This window comes from Staurois parvus, unplaced genomic scaffold (assembly GCF_062004578.1).
Source record: "Staurois parvus isolate SC_StPar_1 unplaced genomic scaffold, SC_StPar_1.0 ptg000919l, whole genome shotgun sequence".
NCBI classification, from domain to species: Eukaryota; Metazoa; Chordata; class Amphibia; order Anura; family Ranidae; genus Staurois; species Staurois parvus.
In genome coordinates, this window is record NW_028318715.1 from 860,533 (window position 1) to 884,540 (window position 24,008).

Sequence of the window (24,008 nt, forward strand, 5' to 3'; positions counted from 1 at the left end):
ATCAAGACATTTTGCAGGAAAACGTACGACCATCTGTCCGCCAACTGAAGCTCCGCAGAGGATGGGTGATGCAACAGGACAATGACCCAAAGCATACAAGTAATTCAACAAAACAATGGCTGCAACAGCACAGAATACGCCTTCTGGAGTGGCCCAGTCAGAGTCCTGACCTCAACCCGATTGAAATGCTGTGGCATGACCTTAAGAGAGCGATTCACACCAGACATCCCAAGAATATTGCTGCACTGAAACAGTTTTGTGAAGAGGAGTGGTCCAAAATGACTCCAGATCGTTGTGCAGGTCTGATCTGCAGCTACAGAAAACGTTTGGTTGAGGTTATTGCTGCCAAAGGAGGGTCAAGCAGTTATTAAGTCCAAAGGTTCACATACTTTTTCCTCCCTGCACTGTGAATGTTTACATGTTATGTGCAATTAAACCATGGCAACATCTAATGTTTGTGTAGTATTATGTTCAGCAGACTGTGTTCTTCTATTGTTGTCACTTAGATGACGTTCAGAGCACATTTTATGCCCAATTCATGCAAAACTCCACGTAACCCCAAGGGGTTCACATACTTTTTCTTGCAACTGTAGTTAACAGAGGTGTACACTGACAATTGAACCTGCATCAAAGCAGTGTAAGCAGTAGCTAGCATGGCAACACTGTTGAAGTAGCATAGCTTAGTTTCAGTGGCAGGACTTAGTGTCAGGTTTAGTTCACACCACAAAAAAATGCACTCCAGATTTGTTCCGGGTGCATTTCTGCATGCGTGTTTTTTATGCCTTCCGGTGCAGTTTTCTTTGGTGTGTTTCCAGATGCTTTCCAGATTATTTCTTTCTTCTTTTTTTGTTTTTGTTTTTTTTAACTGTACTGTGCATTCTTGATGCATTTTTTATGCGTTTTACCACGTTACAGTACAGTTCTGTGCAGGAAAAATGCAGCATGCTTTATTTTTTTTCTGGAACCGTAATGCACTGGAACTGCAAGCACTGGTGTGAACTGTGCCATTGAAAACCATGTAACCTACTTTCTATACATTTTGGATGCAGAAAAAAGCACTGAAACACATGATCAGACAGCAGTTCTGGTTGTGCAGGCTTAGCATCAAGGGTTGAGCTTAGCTTCAGGCCAGACAAGAGTTCTCTTATTTTGATTTAAAGTGTCCAAAATTAATGTGTCCAAAAAATATATATATAAAAAATATAATAAATATACAGTGGGGATCGAAAGTTTGGGCCCCCCAGCTAAAAATTTGTATTAATGTGCATAAAGAAGCCAAGGAAAGATGGAAAAATCTCCAAAAGGCATCACATTACAGATTAGACATTCTTATAATATGTCAACAAAAGTTAGATTTTATTTCCATAATTTACACTTTCAAAATAACAGAAAACAAAAAAATGGCGTCTGCAAAAGTTTGGGCACCCTGCAGAATTTATAGCATGCACTGCCCCCTTTGCCAAGCTGAGACCTGCCAGTGTCATGGATTGTTCTCAATCATTGTCTGGGCAGACCAGGTGATGTCAATCTCAAAGGTTTTAAATGCCCAGACTCATCTGACCTTGCCCCAACAATCAGCACCATGGGTTCTTCTAAGCAGTTGTCTAGAAAACTGAAACTGAAAATAGTTGACGCTCACAAAGCTGGAGAAGGCTATAAGAAGATAGCAAAGCGTTTTCAGATGTCAATATCCTCTGTTCGGAATGTAATTAAGAAATGGCAATCATCAGGAACAGTGGAAGTTAAAGCAAGATCTGGAAGACCAAGAAAAATATCAGACAGAACAGTTCGCAGGATTGTGAGAAAAACAATTCAAAACCCACGTTTGACTGCACAATCCCTCCAGAAAGATCTGGCAGACACTGGAGTTGTGGTACACTATTCCACTATAAAGAGATACTTGTACAAATATGGTCTTCATGGAAGAGTCATCAGAAGAAAACCTCTTCTACGTCCTCACCACAAAAATCATCATTTGAACTTTGCAAATGAACATATAGACAAGCCTGATGCATTTTGGAAACAAGTTCTGTGGACGATGAGGTTAAAATTGAACTTTTTGGCCAGAATGAGCAAAGGTACGTTTGGAGAAGAAGGGGCACAGAATTTAATGAAAGAACCTCTGTCCAACTGTTAAGCATGGGGTTGGATCAATCATGCTTTGGGGTTGTGTTGCAGCCAGTGGCACAAGGAACATCTTACGAGTAGAAGGAAAAATGGATTCAATAAAATTTCAGCAAATTTTGGATGGTAACTTGATGCCATCTGTGAAAAAGCTGAAGTTAAAGAGAGGATGGCTTCTACAAATGGATAATGATCCTAAACACACCTCAAAATCCACGGGGGATTACATCAAGAGGCGTAAACTGAAGGTTTTGCCATGTCCTTCACAATCTCCTGACCTCAACATAATTGAAAATCTATGGATAGACCTTAAAAGAGCAGTGCGTGACAGAAATCTCAAAGAACTGGAAGACTTTTGTAAGGAAGAATGGGCAAAGATACCTCAAACAAGAATTGAAAGACTCTTGGCTGGCTACAAAAAGCGTTTACAAGCTGTGATACTTGCAAAGGGGGCAGTACAAGATATTAACTCTGCAGGGTGCCCAAACTTTTGCAGACGCCATTTTTTTGTTTTCTGTTATTTTGAAAGTGTAAATGATGGAAATAAAATCTAACTTTTGTTGACATATTATAAGAATGTCTAATCCGTAATTTGATGCCTTTTGGAGATTTTTCCATCTTTCCTTGGCTTCTTTATGCACATTAATACAAATTTTTAGCTGGGGTGCCCAAACTTTCGATCCCCACTGTATATATAAAAAATAAAAAATATATAAAAAGCTTTTCTCCAACTTCAGAGTGCTTCACCAAAAAGGAATAAATATATATTGTGGTTATCCTTCTGTGATAAGTGCTTCCACCATCCACCAGTGAAAACACCAACATTAATCGCACTCACCAGATAATGGCGAATAGTACGCCTTTTAGGACTTTTAGGGATCCTACACCCCCTCTTATAGCCTCCAGACTTCCATTCCACCACACCAGACTAGGATGATTCTTCCACCTCCTTTCTCCAAAACCGCTCCACCGTTGTGCCAAAGAAGAAAATATTGCATATAATGTGATATTGCTAATGACCTCCTCTTAAGTCTGTAGTAATAATGCCAGGTCACTCATGGTTCACAAAATCATTAAAGGCTTTTTATTATATAGCCTCCATCAGCCAAACACAGTCAAATACCATCCAGGATCAATTGCAGAAATCCCACAACTTGCTGTCCAGAGGATGACAGTATGTGTGACAGACAGATCCCAAAAATGGCCGCTGGAACGCACCGCTCGGTGTGCGTTCCACTCACCGGAAGTGATGTATGACGTTCAAACAACGGACCAGAGCAGGCATACCTTCCAGGGCTTAGTGCCAGAATTGACAAAATTGCTGTCATGGGAGGCTTAGCCTCAAGAGGTGGACTTAGTTCTAGGTTAGACAACATTGCTGTCAGGGGAGGCTTAGCCTCAGGGGAAGGGCTTAGTACCAGGGTAGACAACATTGATGTCAGGGGAGGCTTAGCCTCAGGGGAAGGGCTTAGTACCAGGGTAGACAACATTGATGTCAGGGGAGGCTTAATGTGTCATTAAACCCACATCATTAAAAATTGTCAGTACATGCTGTATTTAATGCTGTTAATACTCAGTCACTATGGGATTTGTTTTCTGTATTGTGCAAAAAACCTGGTTGATCCTGCTGTTCACAGTCCCTCCTGCCTTGTCTTTGCCTATGCTGAAGCCTGAGATTGTGCAGATCAGCTGTTGCCACATGACTATAGAGTCACACATGTGGGCATATACACTCTCCCTCCTCCTCCGTATCCACTAAGTACAGTGAGGACTGTAATCTATATTACATATTGATTGATGGAGGCTTCACCTCCCTGTAATTCTAAGCTCATAGAAACAATAGACACAGGCTGGAGGGGCATGAAAACAGGCTGTGATTGGCAGAACCTCCCCCCTAGAAAGCCCACACCATGTTTATGCACAATGGCTGTATTTTTTCTTTGAACATGTGACTGGCAACAGAGGGCTATAAGCTCCTCCTACTGACGTTTCCCTGCAGATGGACTGGAAAAAAGTCATGTGACAACTGCATATCAATTATTTTTTAAAAAAAGGAACTTAGATTTTTTTTAGGTAAAATACAATGCCAACATATAATACACAAAGGGATAATGTAAATTAAACACTGTGTGTTTAGTATCGCTTTAACGGCAGGGGCAGGGCTTAGCGCCAAGCAAGAAAACAGAACTGTCTGTGGAAGCTTAAAAAGACTGAATGCTCACGCCCAAACATTTCACAAAGATCACTATACAAACAAGACATTACTCAAAGCATCACACAAACAGAATAGATATTTTGTCAACATTAATGGTGTTTTAACATCTGCAGAAGCTGATTTGGATACATATTTTAATTTCTCCCCATGATTCATTAGGAATGTCATTTTGGGTCTGTTGGGAGTGTAGCACTCATAATCTTTACAAAAGGAAGTGCAGCAATAGAGGCAGCCAGCTTCATATTTGGAAGATTTACATTATGTTCTAGTGTGCTACATGTTAGCCAACTAAGAACAGCTGCTCAGCGCAAACAAGGATACAGTTCTTGATATGTCACTTTTAGTTAAATACCTCAACTATATTTCATTTTCTTTGATGCTCCTAGGAATTTTGCATGAATTTAAAGCTGTTGTTTGGCAAATCTGTAGTCCAGGAATGTAGGACCCTTATACAGAAAGGCAGTTATCAAGGCTAAATGAATCTGAGATGTGAGATTTTTATTTGGAACGATCCTTACTCAGTGGATGCGCAATCACACTAATTGTCAACTCGGGACTTATTTATCAATTTTATTTTGGCCGAAAATATGCAAAAAAATCGCCAAGCTCTTCAAAGAGAGAAGTCAAAGAAATGTATTATTTAAAGTAAAACTAAACTAGTATGATAAAAAAGCATCACTCACCAACATGTATTCACGATAGAGCTCTCATCCAGCGCACACACTAAATATCTTTTTCTAAATTATTTTATTCTGTTCTTGAATTTGCTTCATCATTCTTTGATTGTGTTGCCTAGGGTGGCTGGAGACATTTATTTGTTTTTATGTTTAGCTTCTAGATACAAATTAACTCCTCTAAATACTCCCATGGAGAGATGTTTTTGTTTTGCTGGTATTTCCTCTATCTTTTATCAGTTTTAAAGGAAAAGTAAAGTGTTTTAGTTTTTTTTAAGAGAACATATTTTGAGCTATTATAGCAGTATATACACTAGTGAGTCTATCACGTAGAAATAATCTGCTTGCATATATAAGATAAAGACACTGAGCGTTGCTCCCTACATGTGCAAATGATGGACCAATACTGAGCCAAAACTTCTAAATAATGAGCACATTGCTATTGCCCAGTAGGGCAGCCCTTAGGAATGTATGAGGGTGGAAGGAAGTGGCCATTTAATAAAAGAATGTCTCTGCCAGAGTGAAGGCAGTACAGTGTACATTGCAGTGAGAATTCCAAAAAGGGGTCAAATCTGAGAGGTGGTAAAAGTAAAACTTACAGTTTTTATGCCACACAGAGGAAAGGACTGTGTTAGCAGTTGGTCAGGGCTGATTAGTCAGGATCCCCCAGTAAAACAGAAACTTAAAATGTCTTCAATCTCTTTTTAATAATGAATAGAGTAGTAATTTAAGGATATAGGATGCGGCCACCTTTCAACATGGATTTTTCATCAGAGGCAGGTGTAAATATAGTGAGGTCTGAAGAACCCCAAACGATGTGGAGAGAATAAGGTAGTGGTACTAAGCACTGTTCCACCCTCATTTACCCCAGAATTCTCAAGTTGGTAACAAAAAGGTTCAGATTTAAATGTGTCTGTTTTAGGCAGGCAGAGAAGGTGACACAGTTAGACACCAAACACCAAATTTAAAAGGTCCACAAAGCTAATAAAACACCTTGGGCCACCTTAGAAAACAATTATAAATGGGATTTCTATAATATTTTTTATCCAACAAATCTTAAATTTGTTGTGCTAAATTAAATGTTGATTGATTGTAAAACCTTGTCAGGTGAAAATATAGATGTATTTAAGATAGTTGGCTTTTGTGATGTGTCTTCAGAGCATAATAAAAAAAACTTGCAAACACACCTCTGCCACATCCCTTTGACCCTTTGATTTGTGACATTAGTTCTGTGACACCCTCTCAAGAGTCAAGCAAAAGCTGCACAATTGGCAGCTCTGAGCACTTGTTTTTACCATTGGAATGGCTAAAGAAACAGAGAGTCAAGTTAGGAGAGCCAGAGATGCTTGCTCACCAGATTTGATTTACTCCGAAAGTGATCCATACTCTGAAAGACCTAAGACCTGAGGGACTTTAGTTAAAGAATATGTGAGTTCTTACCTTTTTCTATAAGTGATCACATGACTTCTTTTCACAGCTGCATATGGGGCTGAGAGCGGAGGGGATGGAGACTGCAGGGGGCATGTCAAAAGGAGGCAGAAAAATATCAGTACACTAAACTGAAGAGCAGTAGGGGGGAGGGGGATAGCGTGTCTGCACAAGTCTGACTGTTGGAGGACAAGCAGGCTTTGGTTGGTTCCACCAAAGCATGAAAACTGACCACACTGGGAAGGATGTGCCACCATGCCTAGCATTATCAGTTTGAAATATGAAATTAGGGGGACTGGCAGGATCACCAGGAATTTCACACAAAGAAAGCAATACAAGGAGGACAGGATACTTTTTTTAACACAATCCGTAGTACAACAGACAAACATCAGGATTATGAAATGTTGGAGAAAAATACAAATTAAGTAAATCTGTAAATCTGGTTTTGACTTAAAACTTAGCTTTCAAACATCTCAAACTCTCAGCTTTAAACATATTCCTTAATTCCTGCTGTATGGACTTACCTTAATAAAAGGCAGTTAGATACCAAACACACCTAAATGAAAAGGTCTACAAAAGCTATTAATATAACTTAGATTAGATTAGAAATTATACATATGATTGCTATCATATTTAGTATCTAACAATTCTTAATTTCATTTTGCTAAATAATTTGCTGTTTGTAGTATTGCAAAACCTTATCAGATGAAAATACAGATGTACTTAGGATATTTGGATTTTAGTGTATGTTTGCCGAGCATAATAAAATACTGTCCAAGACACCTCCACCATGCCCCTCAGACCCTTTGATTGGTAGAGCTAGTTCTGTGACAGTCTCCTGTAGTTTGGCAGCTCTGAGCTCCTGTTTTTACCATTTGAATGGCTAAGCTTGACCATCTGAACAGCTAAGCTTTACCATTTGAATGGCTAAGCTTGACCAAAAATTGTCATGTCCATATTTCTCAGTGGCGTTATATAGTAAATAGTGAGTGACTAGACCACAACCTAATTAACAAATGTATTTATTCAGTTCATGTGGTACTTACTGGGCATTTGTTATTTTTTTCGGTCAGTAAGATATAAACGGATAATGAATCAACATTTTCAATATTGCAAACAATATTTGGATGAAGTGAGTCATGTGATCCAAATATTGTATGCTTAGTACTGCTTGGCACATACAGTATTTTGTACTGCTGTGTCAGCACCAGTCAATTACTCACATGAGATGGCATGCTGTATAATATAGTGAGAAGACAGGTGTGGCTATTTCTCTTTCCTAAGGTTAGATAATTATGTTTCGGAGATTTATTGGCCCATAAGAGTTGCTTAAAGGTGTAGTGTGTTGCCCTAAAAAAGGAAGATTGGATTCAGATAGGCTAATATAGCAATCAGGACAAAAACATTCTAAAATGTAGCAGATATCGCTATACCTTGATACAAGATATATCCAAAATCAAATGGGAAAAGTGCAGCGCTATGTTAAATAAAACTAAAACATCATTTCATAAGTGATCTATTAAACTGATACAATAACATATGTGATAAAAAAACATACCGTATGTTATAAGTGTTTCAGAAAATAAAACCAAAACATAAATTCATAAGTGATCTGTTAAACTGATACAATAATGCATGTGTTTAAAAAATATGTGCAAATAAATGACGTACTGTACTTACATAGTATGCATAAAAGAGTCCATACAGAAACAAATGGTAACAAGTATCCATGTGACCAGACGTCTGTTCACTTCTAGATATTAACAGCGATCCACAGCAAACCAAGGTGAGGCATCAATACACACACAGTGTGAGAATAGGCTTACCTGATAGCTATAACCATCTTACAAAGATAGGTCAAAAAGTGCTTGTGTAAAATCACAGCTTACTCCAGGGACAGGGATCAGCCCAATCCTCCTTCCTCTCCAGACTTCCCAGGATGGATGGGATCCACTCAAGGAAAAAAACATCTCCACAATCTCAGTACAGTAATCCATGTCATATGTGAAGGTACAAAAGGGCACTCCCATAGTGTGAAACCACTAAAACCAAATTTCTATAAAAAAAATGACACAGAGAATGAAAACATCAAATGACGATGTTCCAATATAAAACCCTGATATGCCAACTCCAAAGATGGCCACCAGATAGCATGCATCTGCATTGATGTGTTCCCTAGCTCAGCCCAACCAGTTTTGTTAGAAATGACATCATCAGGGGAACCACTGAGGTCATTTCTGTCAAAACTGGTTGAGAATGCAAGTCTGAGCTTGAAAGTTTATATAAACCAGAATAATAGACCCCTGCAATTGCTGAAGATGCATAAACCTTGGTCCTGGAGCAAGTGCACATTTCAGAGATAAATGCATGTGCGAAACAGGCTCCTAATGCCCTAGCTAAGAGTTTACCACACTTGGTGCATTTACATTTTGCATGCATTGCTTTAAATTTATAGAAACACAGTTTTTAATAATTTCCTAAGGGAAGTAAGCTTATGGAGGGAAGAGCAAGTCTTCCCTTATGTGATGACTTGAGACTTAAATATATTGCATCAGTCAAAGCCTTCTGATCTTGTATTGTTTTCAGACTAGAGAAAAGTTTTAGAAATACCTCTTCTATGTAAGCCTTGTGAGCCTCCCATAAAATCGCAGGATCGCAATTGGTGATGTCATGAGAAAAATATTCTGTCAAGTTTTTCATATCTCAGTCAGTACATCAGGATCTTTTAGTAACAAATTGTTGAATCACCATGACCATGGTTTGTACTGGGTGTCAAGCATAACGTTGAGGGAGATGGGTGCATGGTTGGAAATAGAAATCAAACCAATGGAAGCTTCCCTTACAAATAGGAGGTCATGATGTTTGAATATGAACATGTCTATGTGCATATAAGATTGGTGAAGATGTGAATTGAATTTTAAATCATTGGTCTTAGGGTAAAGAATCCTTCATGTATCTACAATCTTAATTTGCATAAGGGCAGGGTATGTTCAATGACAGTAAGAATTAGAAGAGTCATGTTAAAGTCTCCCCCTATTAGAATAATGCCCTCCGCAAACATGTGAATTGTTCTAAGAGTGATTCCATGGAGGAAGCCTGGTTAGAGTTGGGTATGTAGATTCACTATGATGCATACACGTTGGTTCATCTTACCTTTGATAAAGATAGCCCTACCCTCGGGATGTTTTCGTAAATCCAGGAGTTGCCACGGAACTGTTTTGTGAAGCAAGATACTAATTTTGAATTGGAAGGGGGCAATGATATGCTACTGTGAAGAACCAGTTTTTAAATCTGGATATTCTGGCCTCGTGGAAATGAGTCTCCTGCACACATATGTGGGCTTTGGATTGTTTCAAGGCATTTAAAACCACTTTTCAGGCGTGTTTAAGCCTTTGATGTTCCAGGAAGTGATTCTACAGCAGGGTTGCATTGTGTGAGGTGGGGAAGATAGAATAGTGTGCCTATATGGGATGTTGACAGGAAAGAAGCAAAAAGACAAAAGGGGATACATGGATAGTAAAAAGGAGTAGAAATGGGTTGCAGAGAACCCAAGACGTCAGAGGAGAGAAAAAAAAGTAACAGCAGGAAAGCAAGAAAATAAACCAGAGAGAAATTCACCGGAAAAGCAACAAGATCCAGACATATCATCTCTGGTCAGTCCAAAAGTAAGATCCTCCAGAGGTATGCCCAGAAAAGCAAAGGTAGTGGGTCTTAACCTTGGTATCACCACCACACTGCAATGCGACAAAGATAGCTCCTCAGTGGATGGCATATATCCCTAAGCCAAGAACATCATGCATCCTGAGTGATCCAGTAAGCCAAGTAACAAGTCAAGTAACTGACAAAAGGTGTCTCCCCCTATGGAGGGATACATGGATCAAAGCAAGATAAAGGATCCCTGATATGGGATCAAAGACAGACTAGTAAATACATAACCCAACTCTGATAAACTGAGCATATATAGAATACTAAATCTGGATTAGGCATAAACAATATAAATGAAGCCATAACATAAAAAATGGTTACAACTACAATGTCCTCCTTGTTCCCAGTCAGTAACTCAATGTATGAGCATAGGGACAAGTGGAAATATAGCTTATAAACATCAACTCAGCTGATGTGAGGGAATCCATGCATGGTACTACTAATTCAACCTGTTTACACAGTTCCTGTAGTCCTGGACATTAGGAAGTATTAGTTAGTAAGATTTTCTACAGTTGTGGCTCAGCAGTATGCACAGCATACTCGTAATACACTTTGCAAACATACAAAAAAATATTTTCCCCCCAACCTGGTACCTTCCTCATGTGACTGTGGTAACCCAGTAGATATACCCAGGTTGTCAGGGAATAGTGCTCACGTAATGGTGGCTGCTGACTCTCCATAGAAGTTACACAACCCTGAGCTCCATGCAGGTATTACACATTCACCACAGTAGACACAAGCAGGTACTAAGCCACCTAACCTTGGTACGCATCTGTAGCTAAAGCAACAAAACAAAAAATTGGTCCAGTCGGGCAGGAAACTTAAAAATAGGCAATTAAATGGGTCCAAAGATGTTTCTCAAGCTGGATCAGGTGATTTTGCAGGCCACTCTCAGATTTTATTCATTGTCTGACATTTAAAACCAGTTGTCCCTTTGCTCCACCCATGGCAAAATAATGCAGAAAAAGAGTCATGTAAGATTGGGAGTATGCTGAGAAGACAAAACCAGGTATGGTAAACCAAGTAGGTGGCAAATGGGCTAATATATGCACATACAAATCTCCACTTACGGCATTCAGGTAATTGTCATTAGCCCCCAATGAAAAAAAAATGAAACATCAACTAGATCAACAACAGAATAGAAACTGGGTGTCCTCTGCATTTTAAGTGCAACTTTGATCAGGCCTGACTGCTATCAGGTGCAGGGTCTCGAGATGGTCTCCTGGGTGCAACACCCAGAAATTGGAAAAAGCGCAGAAGGTGATCTAGTAAGTGAAGCATGAGGAACCTTCTTTCTTTATGGAATTGGATGAGGAATGAGTGGCCCCATTTATGTGATGCACCTGCCTGGTTTATTAATTCCTACAGGGGTTTGAACAACCTCCTCATTGAGAGGGTTAATGTGGAGAGATCTGGGAATAGTTGAATGGATACGCCTCAAAGCCCACCGGTGCAGATTGTCACAAGCATATCATAATTTCCACCTTTATAGTAAAAAAAATGTACCCTACAGAGTACATCTTGCAAGTGGTCTCAGGTATAAGACTGTGGTGGGCCAATCCAATGCACCCTACTCAGCCCGAAGTCCTCAGTTGGGGAATTGCCCAAGCGTAGGCTGTGACTCGGAGATCCCTTCCCAGTGTTGCCCCCCGGGATGTCCCTCAGTTTAATGTTGTTCTGCCTGTACCTGTTTTCACTGTCTTTTGTCTTAAGGCGCATGATGTTCTTTTTGAAGTGCATAGAAGAATGGAAGAGCTCCAGCTCAGAAATGCCGAAGTCATGCACATTTATTGTACTTTCTAGAAAGGAAACATTAGCATCTTAGGTCCTCCAATTTTTTTTTTAAGAGCATTCTTAGTCTCAGTGGCCCATACATCCATGTCATCTCTAGTGGAGAGAACTTGAAACAGTGTGCTGATGTCTGCTGCTGCATCAGTAGTACCTAGAGATTGATCTAAGAACTCTGAAGCCGCAGGTGAATCCAGTGCTGTGAGATTGGGAGTGAGAACTAGAGAACAAGAGAGTGGCAGCTGTGGGCATAAGCGCTCAGATCGCTCCTCTGTGCTGGTGTGCTGGGCACGCCAGCTTTTCCCAGCTGAGGCTTGCTGGTTTGCTTAGTCACTGCCATGTTCAAGTGGGCATGAAACTGGATTCCACTGTGCAGGGTAAGAAATATCCCCTTCAACCCTTGCCAACCGGGTTCTGCGGAGGTCCCTGTGATCCTCTGGGTTTGGGCATAAGCGATGTGGGTGTCAAGGGAGATTAAAAACACTGGGAGATCGTTTCAAGTACAGGAGTTCCTTTATGTAGAAATACACTTTAAACTGGTTGCAAACCTCTGTCATGAAAAATGAACAAAGCATATAATTTTGTAGTGTGTACGTGCCTCAATCCAAAGCACTTAGTGTAATTTCTGCCTTCTGCCTGGTTCCTCTGCTATGTTCTTAAGCCATTTCTCACAGATTGTGCTGCCTCCAAAGAATTGAGTGGGGAGGGGAGCTCCAGTACACAGCCTGTGATTGACAGCCTCAGCTGTGCATTTCCTTATGAGATTGTGCAGAGGGAGGTGCGTCCATTTCTTTCACTCAGGTCTTCGATTACACTTAGCTCTTTTCTCTGAGTTGCGTAATGTGTGACATCAGATCCCTGTCCCTTGTCTCTAGAAGCTCAGAAATGCTGTGTAAATTCTGCCTTTTGAACTGATGTAGAGAAAAGATGACCGCAGATAATTAGGTACAATTTATGAAGGAGGATTTGTTTCTTCTCTGAGGCTAGTCATTTTACTGGGTATATGCAAAGGTTTACAACCACTTTTAGATTCTTGATAACGTTGTCACAAAGAATATTTACCTGCCAGTATGATTGGGTTGCAGGACAAAACAGACAGCTTTCATGTGAGACACAATGGCAAATAAAGTTCAATATAAATAGTATCCTTTCATCACAGACGTTATCCAAAGTCAGTAGGAGTAAAGATTTACTTATGGCAGTAAATCTTGTGTTACAATGTAAATTATAATTAAAGTAAATCGATTTTCACACTTTCATACCATGTTCTTTGTTATGGCTTGGGTAAAATGCAAAAAGTACTTCCTTTGTAATACCTAAGTTAGGTCAGCTGGAGGAGGGGGGTCGTTCTATTGTTCTGGAACCACAAGATCACAGAATTAACGAAGTTATACCCTCAATGGATAAATAGTACTTTGTATGGGGATGAGGTATATATCACATCCATTGAGCTGTGAGCTTTAGCTACCGTTTTGCCTGCTATGCTACCATTTTGTGGTTGATATATCTAAAGAGTTGTGGTACCTGGAAGTACCATGTGAACTTTCATATTGGTTTGGGTTTGTTTTATGTTTAATGAAGTCAGTATATGTATCATCAGTACTCCAAGTTGTGAAGGAGCATATGGAGACTGACAATTAAATGAAACAAAGTTACTCTTTATCATGAACTGGACCAAACTTTTCTTTCTTCGATTAGGTGCAAACAAAATGTTCAGATAAGCGTAAGTTTACAAAATATGGTGTATTTCTCCACTCTAGACTATATATAAATGCATAAAGGGAACTTCAATTAAAATGAGATTAGGAAGTTCTTACACCGATGCCTTTGAAGTAGTGTCAGTGTAAGGGCTTAACTGATTATATTTTTTATGAACATGTTTAATTAATGTTCAGCTGAAGTGCTATTGATGCAGAGCAATTGTTTTAACACTACGCTAATTGAAAGCTTTGAGCTTCCGCCAAAAAATTTGAAGATGTGATTTAAGTCATGTCCCTTCTGTTATGTTCTGAGAATTGTTTGTATGTGGCTTTTGTGTGTTTTATTAAGTGTGTTTCACATGAGCATGGTTCAGAGCCATGATTTAACCCTAAACTATAAACTGTTCCCATGTCACATTTTAGGAAATTTCAGCAAGATTTGCTACAGTTTACATTGGGGAGAAAGTAAACCACAGAGTGGCAAAAACTGTCCTTTTGGCCCCTAAATCCCAAGGGGGTTTAACATTCTCTGATATTGCCAAATACTATTATGTGACCCATTTAAGATCTGTAATGACTTGATCTACACTATAATAAATGGAAGATAGAAAAACTATGGCTTGCCCTGACTCAATGCAGTTCTTTGATACCAGGTCCTCCAGCTTCATTATGAGATCTAGATCTTCTTTATACCATGAGATTTACCCAAGAGATTTGGAACACATGTAGGTCTAAGTTTTACCTAAGCATCTCCTCTGTTCTCCTGTCTTTATACTTCAGCCTTATTGGATAGCCTCACTCAACACATGGTACTGCCACAGAAACCTAAAGTGAAACTATACTTACCTTTAATCCAGCAATGTGATGTCCCGTAGCTCCCTGCCAGCAACTGATATCTTCGGGCGGCCAGCTTCCGGGTATCGATCACTGACCACTCTTATTAACAGTCTTCATGGAAATGAGTGAGCTCTGCAGTCACTTTTGCAGCAGTTGTCTTTTTGTCTCTTTTGGTCTGTTGACCATGACGGCTGCGCTAATGCTTATCAGACGATCAGAAACTGTACATTCCATCATAACCTTTGATACTGTACCTCGGGACTCGGCAAAAAAAAATGTCAACTTCAGCCACAGAGGTATCAGTTAAGTGGACACCAACAATTTGTCCTCTTTGAAACTCAGTAAGCTCTGACATGACTCCGTATTACTAGCAGCGCAGTCAGTGAATGATGAAAGTGAGGATTCCCACCTGTTAGCTAGGTGTCTCATTACACAGTGGAAGCAAAAGAATGTTACATCACTTCCTCTTTCAACGTGAAACATGTTGTCATTTTCACACCTGCAAATCATGTAGTGTTTCCATTTTTTTGTCTAACCGCTGTATATATAAAGTTTTAATGGCCCCCTAACTCTGACACAGGTTTGGGTCTCCAAACATTTTAAACAAAGGGCCAATTTACTGTCTTTTGGACTTTAGGAGGGCCAGACTGTTGCCAGTGGGAATAGAAAAGGTCCCCCCATTACACCATATTTAGGTGTCAGTGGGAGGAATTATGCCCTATTATTGGTATCAGTCCCCCAAGGGCCAGAAAAAAGCAAGCAAAGGGCTGTATCTGGTATTTGGGCCACAGTTTGGAGACCACCGATCTAGATAAACAACAACTAAGCCTTATATATTGCTAAATAAATCTTATGTGGCAATTATCACTTCTAACTGGACGAGGGTACGTGCCACTATTGTTACCACCATGAGACTTTATTTTCTGTTTGCTCACTTTATATTTCTTTTTATGATTTATTTCACTCCTGGCAAAGCTCTGTTTAAGTGTGAAACATGTAAGGTTCCTTTTTGTTGATTTTTGGGAGCACTATTTTCTTTAAAAGGGAACACATTTTTCTGGGGTAAGGAGCACTGAACACTTTGGAGCAATGATGGTGATCCTTATAGCCAAATTGATTTTTTTGTGGATATGGTGACATATGGGGCTTGCCCATATTGTTTGATTTATGACCACATGGATGAGTGTACATATTTACATACCTGAGTGAGACAGGCCGTATTTGGTTACATCCAGGAAGGACTTTAATGGAGCAAGGCAGGTTTGAGATTAATACATCTGCTGTGTGGTTGCCCTAAACTGGAAATATCATTACCACTTTGTATGGGGTAGGTTATGTGCAACACGTTATTTCTATACCCTTTCCACTTACCTGTTCCTTATATCCTGTGACTTATCACAAGTGAAGGTCATTTCTGATGATAGTGACCTGTTTGTCACATTTTTTGTGTGATTTGTCATACTTTTCAACAGTCATACAGATTTGTGCTGACTGGCTTAATTCATAATATATGTTTCATGTTTGTTCAATAAAGTTTGTTCTCCTTATCCTATGGGTAGACATGCACCCTCATCCAGTTAGAAGTGACCACTGATCTAGGGTGACTACTTTCCTTATGTTCTTTCCTCTGGAATGGCTGAATAATTTTTTTTTTGCTTGCCTAAACCTTAGTATAATGTATCTTTGGAAAAGCATTTACTAATTTTCTAATAAGCCCTGATCAACAGCATTCAGTTCATCCCCCTCCAGTACTGCATTACCTAAATTATGGACCCCTTGTTATAAAATCATCCTCTTTTTCTGAATCCTTGTTCCCTCCTCTTGTTTCTTGTCCAGAATGATGATCTCTTTCTTGTGGGTATCTTCTCCTTCTATAACTCCCTCTGCTTTTCTCCATAAAATGGGGGAAGTAAGGACAGGCTGGTGATTATACAGAATATTGTCATTATAATCCAATAAAGAGGCAAATCTGTTGGTAGCCCATTTCCCCATCCTTCCTATTTGGGCCATAATTCTCTATACCCTGTTTTTCTTTAAAAATTCTGAATGGGCCCTCTGCACCTTGCTATACACCTTTTCCAGCATTTTTTTCCCAAAAACATGGATTTTTTGATCACATACATTGCAATATATGTTTAAGCTGGACAACTGTGTCAAAGTAATCCTTACTCTGGTCTGCAAAATGCAAATGCTGCAGTGTTTATTGGGCCAATATGGGGGATATAGACACAAGTTGTAGAAGAGCTACAGGTTCAGGTCTGGTTATACATAACAGTATTGTATAAGCCACCAAAAATCCCTGTGGCTGTGACCAGACTTGAACCTGTAGCTCTCCTACAACTGGAACAGTTATACTTTATAGGGACTATGTTTGTGTATTTTACAGGTTTCACTTTTACACTCATTGCACATAATGGACAATTAATGGAAGCCCTGCTTGTTTTTGGTTTATTTTAGTATATGATAAGGTTATAAGTAGCTGCTTTGTGCTAATTTGACTTTGAATTTCCTTTCAGCATCACAGTGGTTTATAATTTATGGTCATGATCGATTTTATATTGAATATGACAAAGTACGGAATTTTGAATGTTATATAAAGGTGCTGGTTGTAAACTGTACTTATTTGCTGTGCCGCCAGACTACATAACAGAAATAAATACAGAAGTTTAGAAACTTTATATATTGCCCAATCTAGTCCTTTATCTTAAAGCAGACCTTCACCCAAAAAATTTATTTCCTCAAATTTGCTTCCTCCCTTCCCTTCACCTTGTTATATAATCGCATGTATTTTTTTTTTTTGTAAAGCTGAATCCTTTTCTCATTCCCGCGTCCTTCTTCCTTGTCAAGGTGAGAATTATATAGTCCTTACCACTTGCCACTTCTTGGGATGTCATGTCAGAATAGTCTCCTTGCAATTGACAATCTCATGCATTAACAGCAGAGTGATCAGTAAGTGACCGCCAGACCCTGAATGATGGTGGCACGGAGAAACAGAAACTCTACAAAGAATTAGGTGTCAGAAAAACAGCGCTTGTTGTTGTGTTTGCAAAAAAAACCACAGAAACATCACTTCTGTCTACTGACTTAAACATGGACACAGTTGGAAGTCATTATTTTAGGCTCCTTTAATATTTACCATATACATACCTATCCCATATACTTCTGAGACAGTTATCCTAAGTACCTAAAGGGTAACTCCAATTTCGTGGGAAAAAATAGCAAATTATGAAATTTTCCCCCCAAGAAATGTAATTTCCTGTTTATGTGATTGGCTTACTGATGTTCTCAGAAGTCTGCACTAAGATACAAGTTAGATTTTGGGCATCCTCACATCCTCTGCAATAAAAATTAAATTTTTGATGAGATACTCCCAAAGGGAAAATTGCATATAAAGAGATGCAGACCCTGTCTCTTTCCTGCAAGTGCAGCAGCTGATTGATAATTATGAGTCACTCCTAGTCACATTTGCTTTGTACATTGACACAAACGGATATTCCCTTCAGAATAACAGAATGAACAATTTTTAGCATTTTTTTCACTTTCTTTTGGTGGTATTTAATCACCACTGATATTTTATTTTTTGCTAAATAAAAAAAAAACAAATCTTTTGCAAAAACAAATGCGTTATTTTTCGTTTCTGTTATAATATGTTGCAAATAACTAACATTTCTTCATAAATTTAGTTCAAAATGCATTCTGCTACATTTCTTTGGTGAAAATACCACAAATTAGTGTATAATATTTAGTATTTTTTTGTTACAATGTTTGGGAAAATTTAGAAATTTTAAAAAATAAATTAAATTTTTTAACATATTGTCACCAGTCCAGTACAGTGTTATTATATAACTGGTGTGGCGGTGCTCAGGGACACTGACTGGTGTTCAGTATGTAAAACAAATAAAAATAATAATATTACTTTAATTTTTTTTTTCTAAATTTTCTATTATTTTTTTATTACATTATTTTTTCTTTGTTTTACTTTTTTTTTCAACACACTGTGACCAAAGCAATACAATGTTACCATAGTAAAATTAGACTACTCTGGATAAGTGATCAGGATTTTTTTTTACATATTATGATTGCTAACACCAATGTATTTCATTGATATTTGCAATCATTGTTACTGAATGAAACTGATTAATTCAGTCTTTTGTTGTGATTAGCTGTGATTGGGCAAAGCTCATAACATGATACAGATAGGCTGTGATTGGCCCTGTCTGTACCATGTGAGTGCTTTGACCAATCACAGATAACAACACAGGAAGCCATCCATTGTATACAATTGTCATGTGATCTGCTATGATTGGTCACAGCGGTCACATGAGACTGGCAATGAGCCAGTGTAGTGATATGTCCACGGGACACACCCGGTGACAGATCACGTCTCTGTGTGGCCCCACGGCCCTGTGAGTGGTTCCTTCTGACAGGATGTCATATAATGCCCAGTCAGAAGGAGGCCCGGCTGTCAATCTGCTATAGGCTGGGCGGGAAGGTGTTAAATTGAGGGTGCCAATAATTTTGTCCAGTCCATTTTTTTGGGTTTTGTGCGGAATGTGTCAGATCTGGCTTTTTGTTTCTCCACTTTTTTGTGTCATACCAATACAAACAAAAGAAATACACGTGAATGCCTAAATAATTGTAATTGCAACAATTTTCTGAGCGAAGTAGTGTATAACCTGACAGAATGCAGGGGTACCAATTTTTTTGGTCATGACTCTCTCTCTCTCTCTCTCTCTCTATATATATATATATATATATATATATATATATGTATATATATATATATTTATTTATAAAAGTCTGTTTATACTGTTGCTATTTTGACTTTAGTTTTTGCTGTAGATTTCTGCAAGTGGCAAACAGCACTCTTCATTGAGTGACAGTGAAATCTTTTGTAGTAGTATGTGTTCTGTAGAAAGCACCACATATAATTGTAGTCATACAGACGCATGCTCATAAAAAGGTGTTACAGCATAAACTTACTAGCAAAAGAAATATTTATTGTATATATGTTTCTAGCAAGGAAGAGCAGTGAGGACCTTGATACATATAGGATGTGCCATGTGGAAAAATCTATTTCAAACATTTCATAATTGAGTTCCTGCACGGTTAAGGAAATTACAACAGCATAATATTCCTGTAGGGGGTACATATAATATTTTTCTGCCAGTAAGAAGGATGTAATGTGTTTTTGGAGCATGTCAGAGAGGATTTGGAGAAAGGTAAGTACAAGTATATATTTTGGGTTTACATCAGAGTGTGTTTTTTTTTTGTTTCTTGTTTTATTTCATTTGCTAGGATTAAATATTTAGGTATTTTAAGAAGATAATCTGGACTAGGGAATCTGGCTTTAGATGATAAATTTTATTACTTTATTATACAAAGAGGATCGCCCCACACATGTTCGATATCACTGCGAACATCAGATCATGGGACGTGATTTTAGCACCAGACCTCCTCTGTAGCCCAGGCCTCCTCCTGTAGAGGAGCACCAGTCATATTTCTGAAAATTAAAAATCAGGAGCTACAAAAACTGTAGCTGCTAAGTTTTCCTAAACAGACACTCACCTGCCCCAGGATCCAGCACTGTGCTCACCGAGCCATTTTTTCTACCAGCCTTCGGTGCCTGGTACCGACATCTTAACTGTGGGTACTCACCTTCACAGCCAGCTGCCCACTAAGCATGTTTGCGAATGGTCCCACAGTCTTCTGGGACCTGTGAAGTGTCCCAGAAGACTGCGGGCAGGGATGGGGGAGGAGCCTAGATGACTTGAGCAGTAGTAGGTGCAGGCACCTTTCAAAACCAGGTACTCGCTCCCCCCCCCCCCAAAACAAATGTGCCAAATGTTAAACAGGAGTGAGGGAGGAGGTCTTATAGTGGAACTTCCCCTTTTGAGTGACTATAGGAACATTTAGAGAAGGAGAAAGCTAACTTTGGTAAAGGATGATAATAATATTAAACATTGGGAAGAGTTAGTCTTGTCCTGTCGTAGGAATAGAGATGTACCCAGCTGGAATAAACGCATATTGGGAAATTTTATAAACCAAACGATATATAGATTTGGGAGACCCTTCTCAATAAAGTGTCTTACTATTTCTAATGGCATAATCATGAGGACCATATTGTGAGACATTAATATGCCAGTAGAGATACAGAGAAGGGTCACATGGCCTCTTAAATAAGGTGCATGTCCAACGATCATATTCCCAAACTAAGGAGAGGTGGAGATAAGGAATCGATATTAAAGAAGAGGGAAAGTAAGGTGGATTTATGACTTGAACACAAGTAAATGTAAAGGAATATGTAATCCTGATCCACTCTATGACTTATAAGCAGTGCAGAAGGATCATGTGAAGAGTTAATGTTAAAGAATTAGTGTCAGTTCCAGATAGCATATAGTTAAATTGATTTGTGTAAGGTGGTTGATGTCAGACAATAGGGTTGAATCAATGGACCCAAAAATGGTGCAGTTTTGTTGTCTATTTTGAAGCATTATTACTTTTTATGGCTCAATTAAAATGAAGAACTGTGGATACTTTGTTTCATTTTGTATATTGTAACTGTGGATGGATTCTAGCTCAGGGCTCTGAAGTTGGAGTGAGAGGTTTGCTGTACATCTTGTATGTACCTTTATATATACAGGCGTACCTCGGTTTACGAATTTAATTAGTTCTGCGGGACTTTTCGTATTGCAAAAAATTCATAAACCTAAACTCGGTTTCCCATAGGAATGCATTAAAAAACAATTGATCTGTTCTGGAGGTCAGATAAAAGTGAAAAAAAGTATTTTATCTGTTCAAAACTTTTTATAAAGTGCACTTTAAAGGCATAAAGGTATAAAAGGGCCTGATTAAAAAAAATTTGTAAATGCATTGAAAACCAATTAATCTGTTCCGGAGGTCAGAAAAAAAGTTTTATCTGTTCAATACTCTTTTTAAAGTACACTTTAAAGTCATAAATACTGTACAGGGACATGATTAAAAATTAATTCGGAAATGCATGAAAACCAATTAATCCGTTCCTGGGGTCAGAAAATAGTAACAAAAAGTTTTATCTGTTCAAAACTCTTTATAAAGTACACTTTAAAGGCATAAAGGGACATGATTAAAAAAAAAAATTGTAAATGCATTGAAAACTAATTAATCCATTCCGGAGGTCAGAAAAAAGTAAAAAAAAGTCTTATCTGTTCAAACTCTTTATGAAGTGCACTTTAAAGGCATAAAGGGACATGATTAAAAAAAAATGTGTAAATGCATTAAAAACCAATTAATCCATTCCGGAGGTCAGAAAAAGTAAAAAAAAAGTCTTATCTGTTCAAATATCTTTATAAAGTGCACATTAAAGGCATAGTTCTGTACAGGGACATGATTTTAAAAAAATTGTAAATGATTTGAAAACCAATTAATCCGTTTGTAGTGCTAAAAAAATTCATAAACTGAGTCATTATTTTCAATGGATTTTCATTTGTAAACCAAAAATTACGTTAACCGAGACGTTTGTAAACCGAGGTATGCCTATATATATATATATACAGTGGGGCAAAAAGTATTTAGTCATCCACCAATTGTGCAAGTTCTCCCACTTACAAAGATGAGAGAGGCCTGTAATTGGCATCATAGGCAGACCTCAACTATGAGAGACAAAATGAGAAAACAAATCCAGACAATCACATTGGCTGATCTGGAAAGAATTTATTTGCAAATTATGGTGGAAAATAAGTATTTGGTGAATATGAAAAGTTCATGTCAATACTTTGTTATATATCCTTTGTTGGCAATGACAGAGGTCAGACGTTTCCTGTAAGTCTTCACAAGGTTGGCACACACTGTTGCTGGTATGTTGGCCCATTCCTCCATGCAGATCTCCTCTAGAGCAGAGCAGTGATGTTTTGGGGCTGTCGCTGGGCAACACGGACTTTCAACTCCCTCCAAAGGTTTTCTATGGGGTTGAGATCTGGGGACTGGCTAGGCCACTCCAGGACCTTGAAATGCTTCTTACGAAGCCACTCCTTCGTTGCCCGGGCGCTATGTTTGGGATCATTGTCATGTTGGAAGACCCAGCCACGTTTCATCTTCAATGCCCTTGCTGATGGAAGGAGGTTTGCACTCAAAATCTCACGATACATGGCCCCATTCATTCTGTTCTGTACATGGATCAGTCGTCCTGGTCCCTTTGCGGAGAAACAGCCCCAAGCATGATGTTGCCACCCCCATGCTTCACAGTAGGTCTTTGGATGCAACTCAGCATTCTCTCTCCTCCAAACATGACGAGTTGTGTTTCTATCAAACAGTTCTATTTTGGTTTCATCTGACCATATGACATTCTCCCAATCCTCTTCTGGATCATCCAAATGCTCTCTAGCAAGCTTCAGACGGGCCCAGACATGTACTGGCTTAAGCAGGGGGACACGTCTGGCACTGAAGGATCTGAGTCCTTGGCAGCGTAGTGTGTTACTGATGGTAGCCTTTGTTACGTTGGTCCCAGCTCTCTGCAGGTCATTCACTAGGTCCCCCCATGTGGTCCTGGGATTTTTGCTCACCGTTCTTGTGATCATTTTGACCCCACGGGGTGAGATCTTGCGTGCAGCTCCAGATCGAGGGAGATTATCAGTGGTCTTGTATGTCTTCCATTTTCTAATTATTGCTCCCACAGTTGATTTGTTCACACCAAGCTGCTTGCCTATTGCAGATTCAGTCTTCCCAGCCTGGTGCAGGTCTACAATTTTATTTCTGGTGTCCTTCGACAGCTCTTTGGTCTTCACCATAGTGGAGTTTGGAGTGTGACTGTTTGAGGTTGTGGACAGGTGTCTTTTATACTGATAACAAGTTCAAACAGGTGCCATTGATACAGGTAATGAGTGCAGGACAGAGGAGCCTCTTAAAGAAGAAGGTACAGGTCTGTGAGAGCCAGAAATCTTGCTTGTTTGTAGGTGACCAAATACTTATTTTCCACCATAATTTGCAAATAAATTCTTTTCAAATCAGCCAATGTGATTGTCTGGATTTGTTTTTTGTCTCTCATAGTTGAGGTCTACCTATGATGCCAATTACAGGCCTCTCTCATCTTTGTAAGTGGGAGAACTTGCACAATTGGTGGCTGACTAAATACTTTTTTGCCCCACTGTATATATATATATATATATATATATATATATATATATATGTGTGTGTGTATGTGTGTGTGTGTGTGTGTGTGTGTGTGTGTGTGGCGAAGGGGGGTTATCTTGAGACGGGCGGTATATGCCTCTGTTTTTAGCTTGTTTTAAAACTCTATACTAAGATGATCTTGTTTTGTTCACGCAGAGAATCTGATTTTTTCCTCCTGGATACTCAGACAGTGTGGGCTTCTGAGGAAGGTTGGCTGGAATTCGACATCACTGCAACCAGCAACTTATGGGTAATGAATCCACGGCGCAACCTTGGACTACAGCTTAGTGTGGAAACCAGAGATGGTAGGTCATGACTGGTAAAAAAAAAAAACTTGGATGCTAATTAGGAACATGTGAACTGGTAATGATGTAATATAGGCATAATTAC

The 24,008-nt window shown here is 38.9% G+C and overlaps 1 protein-coding gene across 1 annotated transcript in view; it reads left to right on the forward strand.

The window, feature by feature from the left end:
- Positions 1-24,008, forward strand: part of BMP6 (bone morphogenetic protein 6) — a 254,745-nt gene that overhangs the window by 170,779 nt on the left and 59,958 nt on the right. The window contains exon 3 of the mRNA XM_089656588.1: positions 23,775-23,923. Within this exon, the coding sequence (XP_089512714.1) occupies positions 23,775-23,923 (149 nt within the window). The remainder of the gene's footprint in view (positions 1-23,774; positions 23,924-24,008) is intronic.